A 22860-nucleotide genomic window follows, 5' to 3' on the forward strand; every position below is an offset into this window, starting at 1 on the left:
GAAAACAGAAAATGCTGGTAATGCTTTAGTCAGGTAGCGTCTATTGAGAGAGAAACAAATAGTATTTCAAGTCATTGATTTTTTTTGCCAGTTTAGTCAGATCAATGTCCTCACAAAAAAGGCCAGCATGCCAGTTTTCTTCCTAATTGCTTTCTTTACCTGCTTGAAAGCTTCTGTGTTCCTTATGAGTATAATCAACCTTTGTCTGAACAGCATATAAGCTCAGCCATTGTTTTTGAAAAATATTCTTTCTATTTCTGATGAATAACCCCTCCGATCCCCACTTCATATTCTGTCTGCCAGCTTGTCCACTCATCTGACTTTTATTATCGCTTTGGAGTCCTCTGACCTCAGCTTTTGTTTTCATTATTTTGTATTGTTTAAAAATTTGAATCCATTAGATTTTTGACTAAGCTTTTGGGTTCCAGCACTACTGCTAAAGATGCTCCAAATATTACAGTTGTCTTGCTTAAAAATGCTCTGTTAACACAAACCATAACTTGATAGATTGTTATTTTGCATGTGAGCCATTTGTTTGCAGCATATCATTTTTGAAGTTGTGTATGCTTCACTTTGTGATTCCCTTTTACCTATTGTACTAGCTACATCTTCAGGTTAAAAACCTTTCTATAAATTTGTCATACATATTGCTGCACAGATGTGCCCACCTGCGCTGCCAAGGCTTTGGGATAGATTCATCTGCTGCGACACAAACAACTTTGTCCAGCAGCTTCTCAACTGATGTCTTTGATCTTTTTGTTATAACCAAATGCTTACATTTGAGAGCTCTATTGTAAATACAGGTACATCGCATAAAACTTGTATTAGGACTCTGAATTATGCTTCCAAAAAATAATGTTTGAGCTGTAAAATTTGAATGTGTTTGAGTTTTTGTGCGTTCAAGAATCGCCAATTGAGTTGTTTACATTTATTCTCTACATAATCTCTTGAATATTTAACTGCGATCATGAAGATTGGGTGCCACTGCCATGTCACAGTGGTTAGATATTTAAAATGGCAAGTGTAACATGCTAAATTCCAGGGAGGCTTACCACAAACACATCTTTTGAAAAGAGTAGAGCAATTTGTTTGGATGTATAAAAATTACCCTTGTGTTAGTCCAGTGCATCATTGAAGACAATAAACACATGCGCCATATTAATTTCACGTGTGAAATTTAATGGTTGTTGATCAGTGTCATCTTTCAGACTGTAACTGATTCATTGTGGGCTTGTTTAATTTCCCAGGTGGTTAAAGCATTGTAACCTTTAAACTGTTCTACCTCCCAAAAAAAAACTTTCTACTGCAGATTCATCCATTTAGTTTATAGTATTAGTCAAAAATTGTACTTTATTTCCCACAGAAATCCCTTCATTAAACTATTAAACCTGGGGACAGAGGTTCAGGTGAGATGTTATACTTGAGGCTGCAAAGTATTCAAGCATTTAGGCCTTGGTTAAGCTGGGAAATTTGGCTGAAATGTAAGCCTCAATATTGTCTTGTCTTCTCAATGTATTAACATTTGTGTATAAAGTTTTTTTTTTATCTGTAAGTAATCTTAAATATTTGCCAGGATGCTTTTGAAAAGGCATCCCAAAAATGGGGGGGTTTGGTTAGTTCAGTTGGCTGGTTTGAAGTGCAGGGTGATGCCAACATGGATTCAATTCCTGCACCTGTTGAGGTTACCATCGGTGGCTCTACTTCTCAGCCTCTCCCTTCACCTGAGGTATAATGATCCTCAGGTTAAATCACCAGTAGTTGTTCTGCTGGGGAGAAAGCAGTCATGTGGTCTGTGAGGACTGTGATGAAGCCCCAGGAGTCTCTTGTACTTTGCCCAAGTTTTATGTGAAGCATAACTACATTATATTTGCTGTTGCACTTTAGTTAGCATCATACTTATCCCCCACATGCTTTTGAGCAACGGAAACCAGTTGAAAGTGCTGGTACTAATTGTCTCCTCTCGCTCTTGCGCTCTCTCTCTCTTTCCCAACCCTGCCCCCCCACGCGCACAATATTTCTTATTGGTCAGGGAAGATTAATTTAGGACTACAGACCTTGTTGTATTTGACAGAAAAATGTAATTTTTAAAAATAGATTTCTCCAGAATTATAAATGCTTTGCCTGTTCAGTAATTTGCTTTTTTATTGTTTGCCTTAGTCGAGTCTGTCCTTCCCTCCACATCCATGAATGTTGGATACTAATCAGAGACTGAGGGTTGTATAAAGTATGCCATGTATTCTTTAATTGATACATTTCACCGTGCTCATACTAACTTATTCGTCAATATGTTCTAAAAAAAAATAAGACAACGGCACTGAGAACTGCTGTTTCAAAACCTATTAAATTCACAAAATTTGAATAAATTAAACTAGGAAAAGTAGAATTTAAATATGGTTAAAGTAATTTTCTGATCTTTTTATAGTGGCTTAGTTTCCAAGAAATATGGGTTTATTGTGGTGTCTTTATGGTTGGAATTATGTTCGAAGGGAAACAAAACAATACAGTGAATTCTTGGTAGTATATGCTCTACAGTGAGTGAGGTAGGGAAATGAAGCAATCATCAAAATTAAAGGGATGAACAGATTGATACTATTAAATGCATCTATTTCTGACTTTAAAAAGTTTTATTTGTTAGATTTTAATTTCATTCTTATCCTTTTTTTTAAAGCAGTAGAAATTGTCTGCAGGAGTTTTTTTTTAATTTCAGTTATTAAATCAGGAGTAGCATCAGGCATACCTGAAAAATGAGGTGTCAACCTGGTGAAGTCACCAAACAGAAATACTTGCATGCCAAACAGTGTAAGCAGCAAGTGATAGAGCTAACAGGTCGCACAATTAACAGATCAGATCTAAACTCTGCAGTCCTGCCACATCCAGTTGTGAATAGTGGTGGGCAATTAAACAACTCGCCAGAGGAGGTGGCTCCACAAATATTCCCATCCTCAGTGGTGGAAGAGCCCAGCATATCAGTGCAAAAGATAAGGCTGAAGCTGTCACAGCAATCCTCTGTCAGAAGTGCCAACTAGATGAGCCTCATCTAATGGTTCCCAGCATTACAGATACCAGTCTTCAGCCAATTCAATTCACTCCACATGATATCCAAGAAACTGTTGGAGGCACTAAATACTGCAAAGGCGAAGAGCCCTGACAAAATTGCGGCAATAGTACTGAGGGCTTGTGTTCCTGAACTTGCGACACCCCTCGCCAATCTGTTCTAGTACAGTTACAATAGTGGCGTCTGTGTAACAATGTGGAAAACTGCCCAGGTATACCCTACATATAAAAAGCATTTCAACTCTGCCCGCAACAGTCTACTCTTGACAACACCTTCCATCACTGATCATCAGTAATGCTATCAAGCAGTACCTCCTCAGTGATGCCCAGATTGGGTTCTGCCATGATTGGGTTCAACTCTTGACTTCACTACAGCCTTGGTTCAAACATGGTCAAAAGAGGTGAATTCCAAAGGTGAGTGTAGCTGCACTTGACAGTGTGGTGTCAAGGAGCCCTAGTAAAATGAAACGGGTGTTGGGCCACACTGTCTGATGGCTGGAATCATACCTGGCACAGTCATATTTGGGCATTAGTCATCTCAGCTCCAGGGCATCTCTGCAGGGCAGTGTCCTAGTCTCTCCATTTTCATCTGCTTCATCAATGATCTCACGATAGAAGGAAGTTCACTGTGCCCAATGTTTATCATTTTGTGATTCCTCTGATATGAAGCAGTCCATGTTCAAATGCAACAAGATCTGGACATCATCCAGGCTTGGGTTGACAAGTGGCAAGTAACATCTGCACCACAAAAATGATTCTCTTATTAGTGGTCATAGCCTATCTAGCCATTGCCCCATGACATTCAATGGTGTCCCCATCATTGTCCCCCAACTATCAACATGCTGGGGTTATCATTGACCAGAAACTCAACTGGACTCACCATGTGAACTCTGGCAATAAGAGCAGGTCAGAGACTAGGAACACAGTGGTGAGTAACTCTTAATTCCCCAAAACCTGTCCACTATGTGCAAAGCACAGGTTGGGAGTATGATGGTATACTCTCCACTTGCCTGAATGAATGCAGCTCCAACAATACTCTAGCGTGACACCATTCAGGACAAAGCCTGCTTGATTGGCACTTTGTCCACAAGCATTCATTTCTTCCGCCACCACTCAATGCCAGCGCAGGGAAGCAGTCTGGGAGGAAACCTACCTCCGAGCAGCTGAGAGCCGGTGCAGAGCAAACTAGAAGCTTGGAGTAGGGACTGTTGTTGGTCTGACAAAGGTGGTCAGACTACATTTGAAACTCCTATGCTGAGCTACTACTTTGTAATGTTTATTAGTACTGTTGTTTATCGACTGTCAATCCATTAAGTCTGTCTTACCTCCAACCTATTCTTTTAAATACTAAAGCAATGCAACTACTTTCTTATTTCTCTTTTGTATCTAATATTTGTACCTAGGTACTTATACCAAAAATGGCGCAATAAGAGGCGACACTGTACAGTCAGTTCTGCTGAAATGTGTTTCTTCACTGCAAGTAGGCTGTAATGCGATAGAAGAATTTTGACTATTTGTCGAATGCAAACTTTCCATACCTCTGTTATAACGTGATTCTGGTCCCATTAGTTTAAATGGCACCCCTTCTCAAGTGCAAATAGGGATGGGCAATAAATGTTGGCCAGCCAGCAATGTCTACATTCTACTAATGAATACTTTTTTTTTCAATTCAAACTTGTATTTAACTCTTGGCCAGTTTCTAGCTTTCCTGATTTTGTTTCCAATCAATTCTCTAATCAAGAAGCTGAAAATTGAGGGTGGTGCATGAGATTCTCTCTGGTCACCACTTGAATTGTGTTTGCAAGGACAGCATTATTGATGGGGTATATGGAAACCTCAAACATGGAGCCAAAAAAAAAAGTTTATTTGGTCTCTAGAATCCCACCTATTTAATCTGAGAGAAAATTGGGCATAAATAGTCTTTCATTCCAAAATATAATTTAAAACACCAGAATATTAATCCACATCTCCACTACTGAAATAAATAGTAGCATTGGGAGCCTTTGCTTCCTGCAGAGCTTTTACCTTTTCAGATTGCAGGTAATCCTGTGGCTTTGTCTGCCTATTATTCCACTGTTTTGAATCCACCTCTTTGAAAGCATAAGTGTCTTGAGAATTTGATCCACATATTCCATTCTCATTGTGCCACAACATGTTACTGGATAGTGTGCTGCTACAGTAAATCCTTGTACTGTTGCAAGTCACTCACAATGTGTAGCAGAAGACTGAAGACTTTTCTGAATTTCACGAGAAAGATGTTGGCCTCTGCATTGCTATGATGAATTGCTAAACAGTTCTGATAGAAAACCTAGTCATTGAATTGTAGGCATGAATGTTTCATCACTATGGTCACGATCTTTCAGATGTACTAGAAAAATGCTTCCATCGCATTGAAATCCACAAGATCACCACGTATATATGTTGTCTGGCTTTTTGCTCTGCACACTCGCAACTTTACTCAGTTTGTAATTGAGCTGAGCTGAACTGAACTGATCTGTGTGCAGTTCACCAGTTCTTGAATCAGTTTACTCTTTAAAATTGAAGACAGCTGCTGATAAAGGGTCAGGAAAGCAGGAGCAGTGCCAAAAAAAATTAATGTGCAAATACCTGTTACTTTTTACCAGTACAGAATTTTCAGTTCTAATGATTTAGCATGCTCAGTTAAGTCATATCACACGAATCATGTTGAAAATACTGTACCTTTTATTGTTCCAACAGAAACTATGTACCAACTTCCTGTCAACAACCTTGCAAATCTAAGAAAGGCTCGTAAAACAGTTAAAAAGATCCTTACAGATATTGGTTTGGATTATTGTAAAGATCATATAGAGGTAAGCAGCAATTCAGGGATTCTTTTCTCTGTCAAATACTGTTGTGAATTCACTGTTGCTAAGTTTAAAAGACAATGAGTAATTTTTGTAGGTTAAGTCTTCCATATAGTTGAATTTACTGTTTGGAACCTATAGTTTTATGTAGCAGTTTATAATGTTGCCTGTGCAGGGAGAAGAAATTTTCACCATTTGGATTTTGCAAAACTGCCTTTTGGGCTCATCTCTCTGGCCTTAGGAGGCTTTTTTAAATTTGATCTGTCTATGGATTTACTCAGGTTGCAAATTTGTGGCTGGGCAGATTGGAAACCATATTGAAAACAGTTTGAATGTTGAGTGAAATTGATTAGGTTTCTAATGTTTTCAGCCTAACTTGCTGGAAATCCATAAGTAACTGTCAGTCGAGCTCTGTTTGGAGTTATGCTTGGCACAAAAAAAATGCTTGTAGTTGCTGGTCAATCGTCTCAGCGACAGGAGTTCTTCAAATTCAGTGTTTAACATCTCTGAACAGGTTAATTTAATGACCCACCTCTGGAGCAGGTGGGTCTTGAACCCAGGTGAATTACTCTGGGTTATTGCCCTAGTCCCAACTATCTTCAGCTGTTCCCCTGCATCGTAGAGTTTGGTGGGGATTTTTATGTGTGATTCTATAGTGTGCAGCGTGTTGTCATTACTACTTGAATATGGAAACAAACGATGCTGAAATCCAGCAGGACCGAGAAGATATCTGCACTTGGGCTGACAAATAACAAGTAACATTTGTGCCAGCAATGACAATTTCCCAACAAAAGAACATAACTATCACTCTTTGACGTTCATGGCTTTATCAGTGCTGAATTTCTTCTCATCAAGTGGGTTACCATTGACCAGAATGGAATGGAGTACACCTAAATTTTGTGCTGTTGAAGCTGATCAGAGGCTAGGATTCTTGCAGTAAGTAACTCACCTCCTGATTCCCTAAGGTCTTTCCACCATCTACAAAGCACAAGTCAGGAAGGTAATGGAATACTTCCCCCACTGGCCAGGGTATATGCAGCTCCAACAACACTGAAGCTTGACACCATCTGAATTAAGCAGTCTGATACCACTTCCACAAATTCCCTCCACTATCACTGCTCAGTGGCAGTGTTGCCAGGTCAAAATCCTACACCTTTACCCCAACTAGCATTGTGGGTCTGTCCACATCAAGTTCAGACTTCAGCTTAAGAAGGCTGCTCACTGCCAACATCTTGAGGGCAACTAGGGATGAGAAATGTTTGTCCAGCCCACGATACCCACATCTCATGAATGAACAAAAATAATTGCAGTGGAGACCTGAAGTAATAAATAATCAGTTGGGAACAGAGAAAGGAACGAAGATTCGTCAGTTTAGGAGTGAGCTGTGGTCAGGAGGGCTCCTATTGGAGCAGCTATGGCCATTGAGGCACTTGAGTGGCAGGTATGAGGCACAACAAATGTGGATAGGAAGGCAAGAGAAAAAGTACAGTGAGGCTGAAACCATCAAGGAAGTTGGATTATTGAGGTCTCAGGTGATTTTAAAACAAATGTTTTGGTTCATGGTCTTGGTCGTAATAAAAGCAAATGAAAGAAAAACTAATGTTTCTGTATAGACAAGGTGACCTGGCTGCGTTTACCCAAAAGCTGTAACTAAATGATATCTTGCAATGAGAAATCAGACCTCTGATCACTGGCCATTCACTTCTGCATTTATTCACCTGAGGGGTGCACATTGCATTTTGATACTGAACAGAATTGAGATTTGTCTTGTTGTTTCTTATTGACTGTTGTTTCTAAACTTTTAAATTTCAACCTGCTGCCTTAGCAAATTTTATACTCCCATCCTGCATCATGAACCCATGCTGGTGTGCAATATGTTTCTTTGTCCATTAATTCTAGTCTGTGTACAGATTAGGTTTAGTTGCATTTGACTTTTAAGACCATACCTTGAATTCGTAACTTAATTTTGCTATGTTTGGCAAAAGTACTTCTTTTAAAATAGTCTTCAGAATAATTCTGTCTGTTTTTGTTCATTGTAAATTTTCACATTTTTAGTCAGTTTGAGGAGAGTATAGTTTTTCTGTGCTTGTCTGGTCATTTTACCATTACCTCTCAAAATTGTCTTTGTGCAAATTTAACCTGAACCAACTATATCACACACAGATTATATAATTAATTTTGATCTTTGGTAAAAATACTCAAACCTCATCATTGAGACCAGCATTTATAGGTGTTTTGACTCACTGCTTCTTAAGAGTTGAATGAAGATAAACTGATATGCAGTGCATGTTTCTTCATTCTCAATTTGCAAGGGAGCTGAATTAAGATCTGAGATTGTTGCTAGATATTTCAAATGTACTAATTTTATACTGTTTAACCATGGAATGCTTTCAATGACTTTGTGTAGGGGTTTGAGCAGGCAGCCACCCAATCGAACCCAACTTTTGTTTTTATCCCCCGAGCTCAGAATAAATGGTTTTAAACTTGTTCATTGCTAATTTGTATGCACATCTTAAGGAATTTACTGACTACTCTGCAGCCTAAACTCTAGGGTAAAATTGCACTAAATAGAGTTTATTGACAAAAACATTTGCATTCACAATTAGTACCTTAATTGCAGCAATGCTTCTCTAAATATAGGCTTTATGTTATTTAACAGGCAAGTGACCTCATTTTAGAGAAAGCTACATAAAGCTGTCTATAAAAAAAAGTAGGCGAAAAGGAGGACTGCAGATGCTGGAGATCAGAGTAGAACATGTGATGCTGGAAGAGCACAGCAGGTCAGGCAGCATCCGAGGAGCAGGAGAGCCCTTCATCAGGAAATGTCAACTCTGCTGCCTGACTTGCTATATAAAAATAGTGACCTGGGAATAGAAATATATTTTTGTCAACAGACTGAACCTTGACCTTGTATATGGCAATAAAAATAACTGGAAACTGTGTTTTCTCCTGCATTGAAAAGGCATTTTTAATCTGACAGGCTGTGTTATTCAGGGAAGAATTGTATATGCCATTTTGTTGCACTTAATCAATTCTATCAAACTCCATTCTCCCTTTCCTTTCCAGAAATATATGCTCCAAGAAATATATGTTAACAGGCTCCCCTAATTTGGCATGGTTTTTGCTTCCCTTTTAACCTTTCTTATAATGCACCCTGACTGTCAACAGTTGGCAGCCATGTGAGCATATCTTACTCCAGGCATGCACCAGGCACTGCTTGCCATCAGGTGCACCCCTAAAACAACCAGTCGAAATAGTCTGGACAAACACAAGTCAAGCATGCTGTCATATTATTACTTGATTTGTAAAGTGATTGTGATTTTTTAAATTCTTTTTTGGGGAACAGAAAAGTAGTGAATGAACATTTATTGATTTTTAATGCACAGTTCCAGTGGGACTTGAATAAATTTTTAATCAAAATTATTCTTTCAGGATTTCAAACAGTTTGAACCAAATGATTTCTACCTGAAGAACACTACATGGGATGATGTCTCACTTTGGGACCCTTCTTCTACAAAGCTACAGGTTAACTTATTTCCTGTGCTCAAGTGTTGATTCTCTTTCAGTTTATTTTAAGATGCAACTCATTCAGTTATTAGCCAGCAAAATAAACTTTATTGGTTAAAATAGTTTTTACAAAATTAAAAATTGCATGTCTGCAACTAGTTCTTAGAATTTGTGATTTTGTTTGAAACTCAAATCTCTAGTAAATCTAAAGCAGTACTGGGATAGTTATCATTTAGATATTATTTCTGTGGTGGTGCAGATTTTATATCAATTGCTAAATTTCATTCTATGACTAGATAACTTTTTTAAAAAAACATTACATAAATGGAATATGATGGTCAAGGAACTTGTATCAAGAGCATCTCTTATTGAATAGCGCTGGATTATGCTATTTGGTCCAGTAAATCTCCTTCACAAAATCATATCAAGTCAATCTTAAACAGTCCTGATTCTGATTCCTGGGGTTTCTACAGTTTATGACCCTGGAATTAAAGGTTTTTAAACTGGATCTTCCCTGACTTTATGCACTGTTTTCATTTCTGTTTTTCCAATTCTAGCATTCTTTTCAGTTCTCCTTTCTTTCTCTTCCCATTCCATTGCTCCTTCCTTTTAATTATTTTCTATTTCTTTTATCAATGCCCTTCAATCTTTCCCTTTCTTCTTCGATTCAAGTCATTATTCAATTTCTCACTGTGCCTTAGCTACATCTAGCTGTGGCATCACAAATTTTTAGGTTTCCCTCCTAATTCAAAAGGTAATCAGCATCATTTCTTTGCAATACTGCTTTAATTCCTTCATTCAAATTTTCTGCTCTCACCTAAACCGAGAAACATTCAAAGATGGTTTTGCAAATCCAATCCATGAAGTAGACACAAAACAACAACAGAATATCCATGCACCTGTTTCTTCAAGAGACAATGATTTCCCCCTCAAATTCAATAAATTCAAATCCTGGATTGACAACGTCTTTGTTTTCATTCCACCTAATGGTGCTCCTGGACCAGCCTGATGTCAAAATTAAACCTGGCTTGATAGATCTTTTTTATTTAGTTTGTTAGTGTGGTTAAGCGCTGCAGAACAGACTTGGGAGTTGCTTAGTGGTTAGCACTGCTGCCTCACAGTGCAAGAGGACAGAATTCAATTCCATCCTCTGGTGACTGTCAGTCTGTGTGGAGTTTGCACATTCTCCCCATGTCTGCGTGGGTTTCCTTCTAGTGCTCTGATTTTCTCCTGTGGTCCAAAATGTGCAGTTTAGGTGGATTGGCTGGAAAAATGTAGGGTTATGTAAAGGAAGTAGATCTGGGTGGGATGCTGTTAGGAGAGTCTGTGTAAATTTGATGGACTGAATGGCCTGCTTCCACACTAGGGATTAAATGCAGAAGCAGTTTTTAAAAAAAAAACTGTGTATATGATAGCTAGAATGGTCTTAACGCATGCCAAAAGACAGTTTCAAGCTGTTTCCAAACACACTTTGCAGAAACCCCAGTCAACAGAAGTTACATCCCGATCTCAAATTTAAGGTTCTACTTTACTGGCTCCTGGCACTTTCCTTGTCAGCGATTCTGTAGGTAATTGAATCCTGCGCCTACACCCCCCCCACCTCAAGACCCCAAAGTAGCCTTCCACATCCATCAGTTTCTCCTGCACTTGTACACATCATTTACTGTATCCGTTGCTCCTGATGCAGTCTTCTACATTGGGGAGGCAGGATGCCTACTTCCAGAGGGCTTCAAAGAACATCTCCCGCTCACCGAACCAATCAACACCATCACCCCATAGCTGAACATTTCAACTCCCCGTCCCACTCTGCTGAGGACATGCAGGTCCTGGGCCGCCTTTATCGCCACTCCCCCTTACCACCTGACACCTGGATGAAGAATGCCTTATCTTCTGCCTCAGGACCCTTTAACCTCACGGCATCAATGAGGCCTTCACTGGTTTCCTCATTTCCCCTTACCCCAGTTCCAATCTTCCAGCTCAGCACTGTCCTCATGACCTGTCCCATCTGTCAATCTTTCTTCCCACCTATCTGCTTCACCCTCTTCTCCGACCTATCCACTTCACCCTCACCTACATCCACCTACTGCACTCAGCTACCCCCCCCCCCTCAAAAAACTTATCTCTCCATCCCAGAGGCTCCCAGCGTCGTTCCTGATGAAGGGCTTTCACCCAAAACATTGATTTTCCCCCCCTTTCCTTGAATGCTGTCTGACTTGCTGTGCTTTTCCATCACCATTCTAATTTTGATTCCTTTTGTAAATCTGCTGACTTGAACTTCTCCAAAATCTGCATCTCAGCTTTCTCCAGTTCTAATAGCAGTGCTAACCAAACTCTTCTGGTTTGAAAACTTCACAAAATCTTTCTCTGGTAACTTGCACCCTACTTGCTCTAATCCTCTTCCTTGGATAAAAACTAAACTGGTATTGATGCTTGTACCTTCTGAAACGTAGAACATTCTCAAATCTAGTTTATTAAGTGAAATAAAATAGCCTTGTATGCTTGCTCTACCTGTGATAAGCACAACAGTAGGGGTATCTTTCTACTAATACTCACTGCACCTTTTCCCCCTAATTCTTCCTGCTGCTGCACGGACCTCTAGTCCGTCCATAATGACAATGTCTGGACCCAGAAAATATATGCGGATCAAGTGATGGACCCTCTGGTTGCGTGGTACGGGGGTCTGCAGTCACCTGGTGTCTGATTTTAAATGGTGGATTTAAATCATTTTTCCAAATGGGTATTCTGACCTGTTTAATACCCTTCATAGCCTTTATTTCAAAATGCTGCATTTTAAGCGTGGCACGGTGGCAGTGGTTAGCGCTGCTACCTCACAGTACCAGGGTCCCAGATTCGATTCCAGCCTCTGGTGACAGTCTGTCTGTCTGTGTCGAGTTTGCACATTCTACCTGTGTCTGTGTGGGTTTCCTCCAGGTGCTCCAATTTCCTCCCACAATCCAAAGATGTGCAGGTCAGGTGAATTGGCTATGCTAAATTGCCTGTTAGTGGTAGGAGGGAAATGGTTCTGGGTGGGTCATTCTTTGGAGGGTCAATGTGGACTGGTTGGGCCGAAGGGCCTGTTTCCACACTGTAAGGAATCTAATTTTATCTAGATTTGTATTAGTATTATTTGTACACCTTTCATCACTTCATTAATGTAGATTGTAAATAGCCAAGGGCCACTGACATACTCATGCAGTTTTTCTTTTCCTTAACTAATCTTTAGTCCATACTAACATTGCCTTTAGTATCATTACTTTTAATTTTGCACAGCAATACAGCGCCTCCAGTTTCTCATGTTCCAATTGAGGTCTTGAGAACTGCAACTTCAAATTATTCCGTTTTGTCCTTTTTATAATCAATGTAAAAGCTTTAAGTTCTGTTGGATGTTTCATGATATTGAATCCTTACGCTTTGTACTCTTTAAAACTACGTATAACCAAATTATTTTATTTGTAAATGAAATACTTTTTAAAAATAAATTTAAAGATTAAAAGAAATGTTCACCTGACTCCTGCTTATCACTGACCGTCCTGCTCGCCGCTTCCCTCTTTTGAATCCTTGCACGTAGCAAGAACTTGAGAGATAAGTGGCAAGAGGCAGGAAGTAGCCTATGGAGTGAAAGCAGTTTTGAGTTGCGGAGATGAACTGCATGATGGTGGAATGAGTGAAGACATTGTACAGCAAAAGATTTTAGTAGATGCTGTTCCATCATGGCACTGATTTGGATCACTTGACTGTGTGTCACAATCAGCATGAAGCAATTTTAATACATATCCAGCATGCTACACTTGAATACCAAACCTACAAAACGTGGAATTGAATGAAAACTGTTCAAAAAGGGCAACTTGCTGAAAATTTACCAATGAATTTTTTACTCTGATCTTTCCCTTTTCATAAATCCATGTTGACATTGCTTTTGCTGAATCATTTTTTTTTAAAGTCCTCTGTTACCACATACTTGTTAATATCTGCTAGCATTTTGTCCACTAATTTAGGCTGGCTGGCTTCTGGTTACCTTTCTTCTTCCTCATTCCTCAAAGTACCTTACAAACTGTTCTAGAATCTTAAATTCCAGAAGTTCAAACTAAATGCAGCTATTATTTCTGCAGATACCTGTTGTAAACTAAGGTGCCTAAGATCTAAAGATTTTATTGTACTTAGTCCCATTAGCTTCTCTAGTACTGTTTTTTTTCACTTAAACGGATTTCATTTTCATGTTCTTAACTCTGTCGACCGTTGATTCATGATTATTTCTAGAATAATTTGTAACTTTGGCCATGTATTGAAAGTAGCTTCACATTCTTGATATTTTTCTTTATTTCCCATTATGTCACCCTTATACTTCCAGAAATCTTTTCCTTTTCATGTGGTTACCATTTTATGATACAGAGGTAAGTAATTTGGCCCTTCAATTTGATGATGGCAACCTATTAAGCAACTGAGTAGTCCCTGCATCCCTTCAATTGTCCATCTAATTTTTTTTTGTATCTACCATAAATTAAGCTGAGTTCTGGGTCGTTACCACTGGCTAAGACAATGAAGTTCTTCCTGTTGTTCATCCTGTCTCTTGTCTAAAATCTTACGTGTGTTCCCTTGTGCCTACATCTAATGGAAAGAAGTTATCCCTATCTGCTATAACTAACTAGGTTTGTCATAATATTGTATACCCCTCAAATCTCCTCTCAGACTCTTCCCAAGGAGACAATCTCTGACCTTTTGGTTGCAAAGTTAGGTTTCAGCGCTCTTGCAAAAAGTAAATCCCTGGAACTATTCTAGATCTATTACATACCATAAAAGGCTAGTTAATCTCTTTGAGAGAACTTTTCAGAGATGAATAACTGTAATATAATAGAATTGTGTTACTTAAAAGTGGAATTGCTCAATCTAAAGCCAGTGTGTTAAATTTGAACAAAGGAAATTATGAATGAGGGGAAGATTGAAGATTATAAATTAGGGTGGTACATAGGCAATGGATAATTATGAAAGCATTTACAGCAATGCATGTACCTTCAAGATGCAAAAAGTATTGTTGGTCAACTGTGATTAGCAAAGGAAATTCAGAATTTCAAAAGAAAAGGCCTAACTTACCAGAAATGATAGTAAACCCAAGAATTGAAGAGAGTAGAATATAGCAAAAGGATAACCAAGAAATCAATGAAGGGAAAATAGGATATGAATATAAACTCTTAAAACAAAATCTGTTAGAACTTCTTTCATTATGCAAAATAAGCATTTAGATCAGACGAAATGGATCTATTCTGGGAAGAGTCAAGGTAAATTTTAGAACGGTGAGAACTTAAATGGTTACTTAGTATTTATATGCTCTGAGGAAGATGCAAGATGTCCGCCAGTATTAAAGATACAAGGGAGCAGGAAGTGTGTGTTAGAAGGTCATACTGAGGGCATTGACTTTGAAGTTTAGTACTAGGACATCATATCCCACATCCCAGAGTTTGAAACCAGTAGGTGTAGAAAGTGGATGATTGATCATTGCATAAATTCTGAAATGGTTCCTGCACATTAGGAGGTAGCAAATGCCTTCTCGCTATTTAAGAAGGGAGAGAGAATAGAAGTGAAGAGCTAAAGATCTGTTGACCTTGTGTCAGTCGTCATGAAAATGCTAGGACCTGTTATTGGTACATTTGGATGCTGTGGCATGATTTTGTGAATGGATAGTGCTTGGTGAGCTTGTTTTAGGTTTTTAAGGACTAAAGAAAATTTGATAACTGGTAGCAAAGGCTTTTGGTAAAGTCTGAGGTTGCTTAGCAAATTAAAGCACGGGAAGGAGGTAATGTACTGGCATGGTTTAAGGATTTGTTAACAGGTAGATCATTCCTGCATTGCTAGGCTTTTACTTGTAGGGCACTGCACAGATCTCATCTATTCACAATAATTCTCTATGGTTTGGATGTAGCAACCAAATATTATAATTCCTTGTTATCAGAACATGAGATGAAAAAATATAAAGTGGCTTTGAGAGCATTTGAATCGGTTTACTGAGTGAACAAGAACATAAATGGAATATAATGTGGAAAAATGAGAAGTTATCCACTTTAGTGGGAAGAACAAATTTGCAGAGGATTTCTCAAATGTTCAAGTTGAAATTGTAGATATATGACTGGGAACCTGGGTGTCCTTGTTAGTAACTTGATACAGTTGCAGTAAAGGCTGATGGTATGGAAGTCTTTATTGCAAGAGAATTTGAATATGAGAATAGTGAAGTCTTGTTTAAATGGTATAGAAACTTGGTTCTGCAGCACTGTATACAGTTTTGGTCCCATTACCTTCTGGCAGATGGCACTGCCAGAAAGGGACTGTAACAGAGATTCTCTAGACTTGTTCTTGAGAGAGCAGAATTGTCCTATGAAGAGAGGTTGGAAAACCCCACTTCGTATCCCCTCGCTTTTTGAAGAATAAGAGCTCATCTTATTGAGCCCCACAAAATATTTAAAGGGCAGAGCATGGATTAAGCTAAGAAGTTTCCTCTTGTTGGGGTGTGTAGAACTAGAAGATATTATTTCAAAATACGGGGGAACCTAGCAGATCTGAGAATTTTCTTTTTATGAAGGTAATGAATCTTTAGAGTTCTCTATCCTAGAAGGCTGTGGAAGTTCAATCATTTGAGTATGTTTACAGTTGAGATTGACATTGCTAAATATCAGTAAATCAAAAGAAAAGGAGAATAACATGGGAAATGACATTAAGAGTAGATGTTAAGCCATGACCGTATTGGTTAGTTCTCCTATGTTCATAAATTTCCTCAGCACCTTTCTCAGAAACTGCCTCATCTTCCATAAAGTATGGTAACCAGAACTGGGCGCATTCTAGTATTTTCGTTGTGGCCTAACTAATGGTTTCTTCAGTACAGATTCATATTTAATTCTCTATATTAAATTCCTTTTGCTACTTGTTTGCCCACGCTGAACTCCTATGTCTGACAGTTCAGTTATACAGGATGGGCAAATAATAAATCTTATCTTGCACTCAGTGACTTGACGCAGACAGTTGAGACTCAATCAGACGAGCAGACAATGGCAGCTTGCTTTCCCTAAAAGCCAAATGGGTTTTTATGACCATACTCTTCATTGTCACCATGACTGAGACTGACTTTTGATTCCAGATCTGTTAAATGCAAATTCCACTAGCTGCCACGATGGCATTTAAATCCATATCTCCAAAGCAGTGGTTGGAACCTCTGGATTATCACTCCTCTGTCTCCACATTCATAGTGTTTTGCCAGTCCTCTTTTTAACTTTGGTGTAACTGACAAATATTGCAATTTTAACCTGTATTTAAATATCCAAATCATCTTAAATTTAGCAAAAATTAACCCGTGGTCTTCTCGCTGACATTTTGGGGAGCAGTGCTCCTACCACCATGCAGCTGGCAATATAACCATTTTACTATGACTTGCAACTTTGTCCTGAAGCCAGTTACTCATGAACTCCCATTTGTTAGCTACCTTTTATTTTCTTACATCCATATAAATGGTATCTAATGGATTCCCTTAATTTACCTTCTCCATTCCTTTTAAAAAAAATTTCAGTTAGGTTAGTCAAGTATTGTTTGCCTTTTATAGATCTGTGATGGCTTTTCTTTGCTGCATTTAGCTTGAGCAGGTGTGTTGTTTGTTAAAAATTAGAATATTTAATTATCATCCATTTGTATTAAGGTAATTTTTGGATGACTTGTGAAAATGACAAATGACAGAATATTGTTACCTCGTTTACTTGATTAAAATCCTGAAATTCCCTCAATACTAGGTATATACTATATGGACTACAACAGTTCAGGGAAGTGTTAGTGCTCTGTGGGTAGGGCATCAAATACTAGCCTTGTCTGCAATAGCCATATCCTATGACTGAATTTAAAGGTGAGCATTTTAATGCTGATGGAGCACCATAAAATGTAGGTGAAAATGTTTGTCTCTTTTGGGCCTTTACACTACATGCAGTATAAGGGCAATATGTAAAAAAAACCTCATCCTATCCCATTGTTGTATCAGATTCTATTGAATGTAAATAGGATGCATGTAATCATTTTTGAAGATTTTTTTAGAATATATCTCTATGTTCCAATATCCTGAGCTGCATTTAAGTGAAGGACTGTGTACTGGCAGACAATCTGCGTATACAGTCTAACTTTGTTGTCAAAACAATTTGCTTCTGTACAGATTGAATAATAACTATTGCTGTTTTACATTTGCAGGATTATCGTACAAAACCGTTTTGTTGTAGTGCTTGTCCATTTGCGTCCAAATTTTTTTCTGCCTACAAGAGCCACTTCAGGAATGTTCACAGTGAAGATTTTGAAAACAAGATTCTGATAAATTGCCCATATTGTCCATACAATGCTGACAGGAAGACCTTGGAGACCCACATCAAAATCTTTCATGTTCCCCTATGGAAAGTACCCAGTGGAGGCAAGAATGCACACAATGAGAAGTCAAAGCAGGATGGCAATCTTAAACTGAAGCACGCCGATAGTGTGGAGCAAGCAGTCTATTACTGTAAGAAGTGTACCTACCGAGATCCTCTATATGATGTTGTCAGGAAACACATTTATAGGGAACATTTTCAGCATGTGGCAGCACCTTATGTGGCAAGAACAGGAGACAAGTCGGTGAATGGCACATTTTCTGCCCCCAATGGAAGAGATGATGGCACAGTACATTGCAAACGTTGTCTCTTCATACCCAAGACATATGAGGCCTTGGTGCAACATGTTATTGAAGATCATGAACGAATAGGATATCAGGTAACAGCAATGATAGGGCATACTAATGTGGTTGTACCACGATCAAAGCCCTTGATGCTGATCGCACCAAAGCCACATGATAAATCTTCTCTAGCTGCTGCAAATTATCAGAGTATTAAAACTTCAATGCATCAAGGTATGGGCCGTGTATCCATGTCCAAAAACGCACAAAATTCTGCAGTCAATCTTATGTCAAGTACTGGTCGCCTGCCACCAAAATATGCTATTTCATCAATGGCACATAACTATCCTTTGGGGCAACAACTTAGACTCCCACTGCCAGGTGGCTTACCAGTTTCTCTTCAACAGCGGTCACAAACAGTAAAACAACTAATCTCTGGTGGCAATGGAAGACAGTATGGAGTTAGTGAACAGAGGCGCCCATCTCAGATGCAGTATAATGTTCAGTCAGGAGGCTTGACCGGTAACAGTGCATCTAGTCAAATGTCAATGAAACAGTCGCAGTACAGTATTTCTCAAGCACAAAGGATGCAAGGATTGCCCACCTCAGCAGTAAAATCATTAACTTCCCCTGCAAGCCTTTCTAATTCTGCTCCACAGGGTTCTGCATTAGCTGGTTCTGCTGCTCAGAAATGGAAGATCTGCACAATGTGTAATGAGCTTTTCCCAGAGAGTGTATATAGCATACACTTTGAAAAGGAGCATAAAGCTGAAAAGATCCAGGCTGTAGCTAATTATATTCAGAAGATCAACAGTTTCACAAGCAAGTGTCTTTACTGCAACCGTTATTTGCCCAGTGAAACATTGCTCAACCATATGCTTATACATGGACTGTCATGTCCCTACTGCCGTTCTACTTTCAATGATGTTGAAAAGATGGCTGAACATGTACGAATCCTTCACATTGATGAAGAAGTGGGACCTAAGACAGAATCAACTTTAACTTTTGATTTGTCTACACAGAAGGGTAGTCGCAGTAATATACAACTCCTTGTAACTACATACAGTGTTTCTGAGAGTGCCTCAATGGAAAACACAAACTATCGACCCCAAAGTCAGAATTTAACGTTCAGAAAGCCGGAAGGGCAGTTGCAGCAGCCAAAACCACCAGTTAAATCTAAAATAAAACCAGATTTGAATTCTATACCTCAAACCCAAATACCCTACAAGAACGATGTTGGGAAAACTCTTTGTCCTCTGTGCTTCTCTATTTTAAAGGGCCCAATATCAGATGCTTTGGCTCACCATTTGAGGGAACGACATCAGGTGATACAAACTATTCATCCCGTTGAGAAAAAACTGACTTATAAATGCATTCACTGTTTGGGCGTCTATACAAGTAACATGACTGCCTCTACTATAACACTGCATCTGGTGCACTGTAGAGGTGTTGGAAAAGCACAAAATGGTCAAGATCGAAGTCTTGCTCATGCCAAGGCAACACACTCTCCGAGTGCAATGCCCATGAAACGTGAATATGAGTATGAATATGGGGACTTTGCTTTAATGAAAAAAAGAAAATTGGATGGTGAGGAAACTGTTCAGAGTTTTACCTTGGGAGAAGATAAACCAGAGGAGCCAGTTGTTTTAGCAATTGATCCCAAGGGCTATGAGGATGAATCCTATGAGGCCAGAAAAATGTTCCTCACAAACTACTTTAACAAGCAGCCCTATCCAAACAGAAGAGAAATTGAAAAGTTGGCAGCTGGCTTATGGTTGTGGAAATCTGATATTGCTTCACACTTCAGCAATAAGAGGAAGAAGTGTGTACGAGATTGTGAGAGATATAGACCTAAGGTATTACTTGGATTTAACATGATGGAATTACGAAAAGTAAAGCACAATATGGATTTTGGACCTGCTTGGAACATGTTGAATAACAAAGAAGTAGATGGCAAAGATTCTGCCAGTTTGAAACCAAACTCAGAAAAAGCTAATCAAAAGCCAGATAAAGAGAGAAGAATTTTGAATCTGGGATCAGAAAAGGTGGAGGAAACTGTTTTGGATTTGAGTTCTCAACTAGAGGAAAGTTCGTATTCAAGCTTGGAAAAGATGGAGGGAAGTACTTTGAGCCAGAGAGCGCTTAAAATGAAAGGTGGTGCTTTAGATTTGAGCACTCCGATGGAAGAAAGTCCTTCAAATGTGAGTTCAGAGATTGAAGGAACACCACTAGATTTGAGTGCTCAAATGGTGGAGCAAAGTCCTTCAGTCAAGAGTGCTGAGATGGTGGAGGCAAGTCCATCATATTTAAGCTCTGACATGGTGGAGAAAAGTCCTTCCAATATGAGTTCTGACATGGTGGAGGGAAGCGTTTTAGATTTGAGTTCTCAGATGGTGGAGAAAAGCCCTTCAAATATGAGCTCTGAGATGGTGGATGGGAGCCCTTCAAACATGAGCTCTGAGATGGTGGAAGCAAGTCCTTCAAATATGAGTCCAGATACAGTTGAAGAAAGTGCTTCAAATATGAGCCCAGATAATGTGGAGGGAAATGCATCCGCTACTTGTGCAGATCAAGATTTGCCACCAACTGAAATGGGTGAAATAGGCTTTCAGCCAAGAGAAGAACGTTCCGAAATGATTACTGAAGAGTTAAATAGTGACTTGCAAAAACCTGTACTTGCAGAAACGGCAACATTGGAATTGAAGGATGATGAATCAAATATGGAAGAAGAGCAATATCCTGAACCATCTTTAGAATCAAAAGATAAAGAATCAGAAAGTGAGGATTCTGAAATATTCTCAGAATGTAAAGATGGTGCTTCTCCAGTTGAAGATGGACTACCATCTTCGCAAGCATCTGATCAGGAAGATGTTTCAGCTGAACTCAAACAAGAATTTTGGATCAAACGACCGTGGACAGATGATGCATCTCAAAGTGAAGACGAGCAGGAGCCCACACAGCCTTCCAAAACCAAAGCTGAAGTAGAAACTGATAGACAGAAATGGACAGAAGGGCCAGCTGAGTGGAGTGGAGAACCATTTCAAAATGAAGATGAAAAGTGGGCCAAAGAACAGCCTGAATGGAAGAATCATTCACCAGAGAATGAGGAAAGTTTATCAAATCCATTGTTGGAGTGGCAAGGTAACACAGCGGATAGTGAAGGTGAAGAGCTTGATCAACTCCTTGATCAGTCAAATGATGGTCTTTCAGATAATGTGGCAGAACCTGTTTGTGGCTCATCCTCTGGTGTTGGGCTAAGTAGTCAGCCTGCATAGAAGTTTGACCTATTTGAGTCCCTTGCTGTGAAATGTGTGCAGTATCTTAATGAAAAGAGCCAGTGTATAAAATTTGAAGGACTATTCAGAGGTACAGAATTACAGACGAGGAGGTTTTAAATGCAGCAGATTTAGTTGCATTTGCCTCTGGGTTGCTTTACAGTTGTACAAAAATGGCATTGTAATTTACTTTCTAAATGTTTTCTCATTTACCCACGGTAGTGAAAAGGCCAACATGTACTTACTGGTTAACAGTGTACTGTACTATAGATTTCAAGACCTTTAAGTTTGTTTTATTCATTTACTCGGTCTGCGTAGCTGGAATGTATATTTCTACAGTCTTTTAGAGCCATTCTAAGTGAAGCTTATCGTATAGGTCTTGTGTACTTGTTCTAGATTTACTGTATGATTCACCTTTTTTTAGTGATATCCCTGCTGTTAAATAAATGCAGCATTTAGTTCACTTAACTGCTTGAAGGAGGTTGTGCTGTAGTGTCTGTCAACATTATTATAAACTAGTTTTTATTGCACATATCCTTATACAACTTTGGTAGCATTTGGCCAGTAGCTTACTGAACATAAACTGGCCTTACTGTAATATGGCAAATTGCTGTTTAATGTATCCTTTGCTCCAATATTGATGGTTACTGGCATTTCAAACGTTAATGCATTTTTAAAGTCTCCCTTCGACCTAAATTACTTACAGAACTAGAAATGAAATTCATAATATGCTGATTTCACTTACTTGTGTTTGGGATCAGCGCACATGAATTGGGTAAAACACAGCAAATATTTAGAAATGCTGGGTTTTGCCTCTTTCAAGGTTACATGTTAGGGATAAACACCACTGTGGTGTTTGTATACATTGTATCATCTATGTAATAGTGTCTGTGTAGTAAATTTCATTTTTGTGATCTTTATTTTCCTTTGTACTTTTCATTTACACTTCTGGAAAATAAAATGCTTTATCGTACTTAACTGTGTATCATATTTACGTGCATTTTACATTGGGACCAGACATAGATGTTCTAAAAATAAAAAAGCAGCTCCCCCTTTAAGATGTTTTCTCAAATATTCATTTAACTTCCAAAATAAATGCTGTTTGCTCAGTAAGTGTAAGACACTGATTTTTTTTTGATACGCTTGATTAAAATTTTCTAAATTATGTTGTAATGCACCAACAAATAGGCAGGAATCTACTTTCCTAGATTTTTTTTTAAAACTGTTTTCAGTTGCTCCTGAATTCCATCAGTTTTGTATTATGGAATTGTATATATTGAATTGTAATATGTACATTGAGTTATAAACTGTCTTCATTAGATGATCTGTATAATTGAAATCTCTAGAAAATTTATAACTTTTATATAAAGTTGGGTAACATGCATTCTGGCATGTATAAATGTTGTCAGTATTATGCATAATTGTTCAAAATTATCAATAATTCAATTGAGAGAATGTCTATTTATAATGTTAAAACTCCTAGAAGATGGCTGTGCTAACCTGCAGCATTAGATTATTTTCAGTTGATCCATTTACTTGT

General features: G+C 38.6%; 1 protein-coding gene across 3 annotated transcripts in view; it reads left to right on the top strand.

The window, feature by feature from the left end:
• adnpb (activity-dependent neuroprotector homeobox b) overlaps positions 1–22293 on the top strand; it is a 46880-nt gene extending 24587 nt beyond the window's left edge. For all 3 annotated transcript variants that reach the window (XM_072556541.1, XM_072556540.1, XM_072556539.1), the window contains 3 exons: positions 5773–5885; positions 9312–9404; positions 17595–22293. In XM_072556541.1, coding sequence (XP_072412642.1) covers positions 5778–5885; positions 9312–9404; positions 17595–21320 — 3927 coding nt within the window. In that variant the 5' untranslated portion in view covers positions 5773–5777 and the 3' untranslated portion in view covers positions 21321–22293. The remainder of the gene's footprint in view (positions 1–5772; positions 5886–9311; positions 9405–17594) is intronic.
• Positions 22294–22860: the final 567 nt, after the last annotated feature.

This window comes from Chiloscyllium punctatum, chromosome 37, assembly GCF_047496795.1.
Source record: "Chiloscyllium punctatum isolate Juve2018m chromosome 37, sChiPun1.3, whole genome shotgun sequence".
Lineage (NCBI taxonomy): Eukaryota > Metazoa > Chordata > Chondrichthyes > Orectolobiformes > Hemiscylliidae > Chiloscyllium > Chiloscyllium punctatum.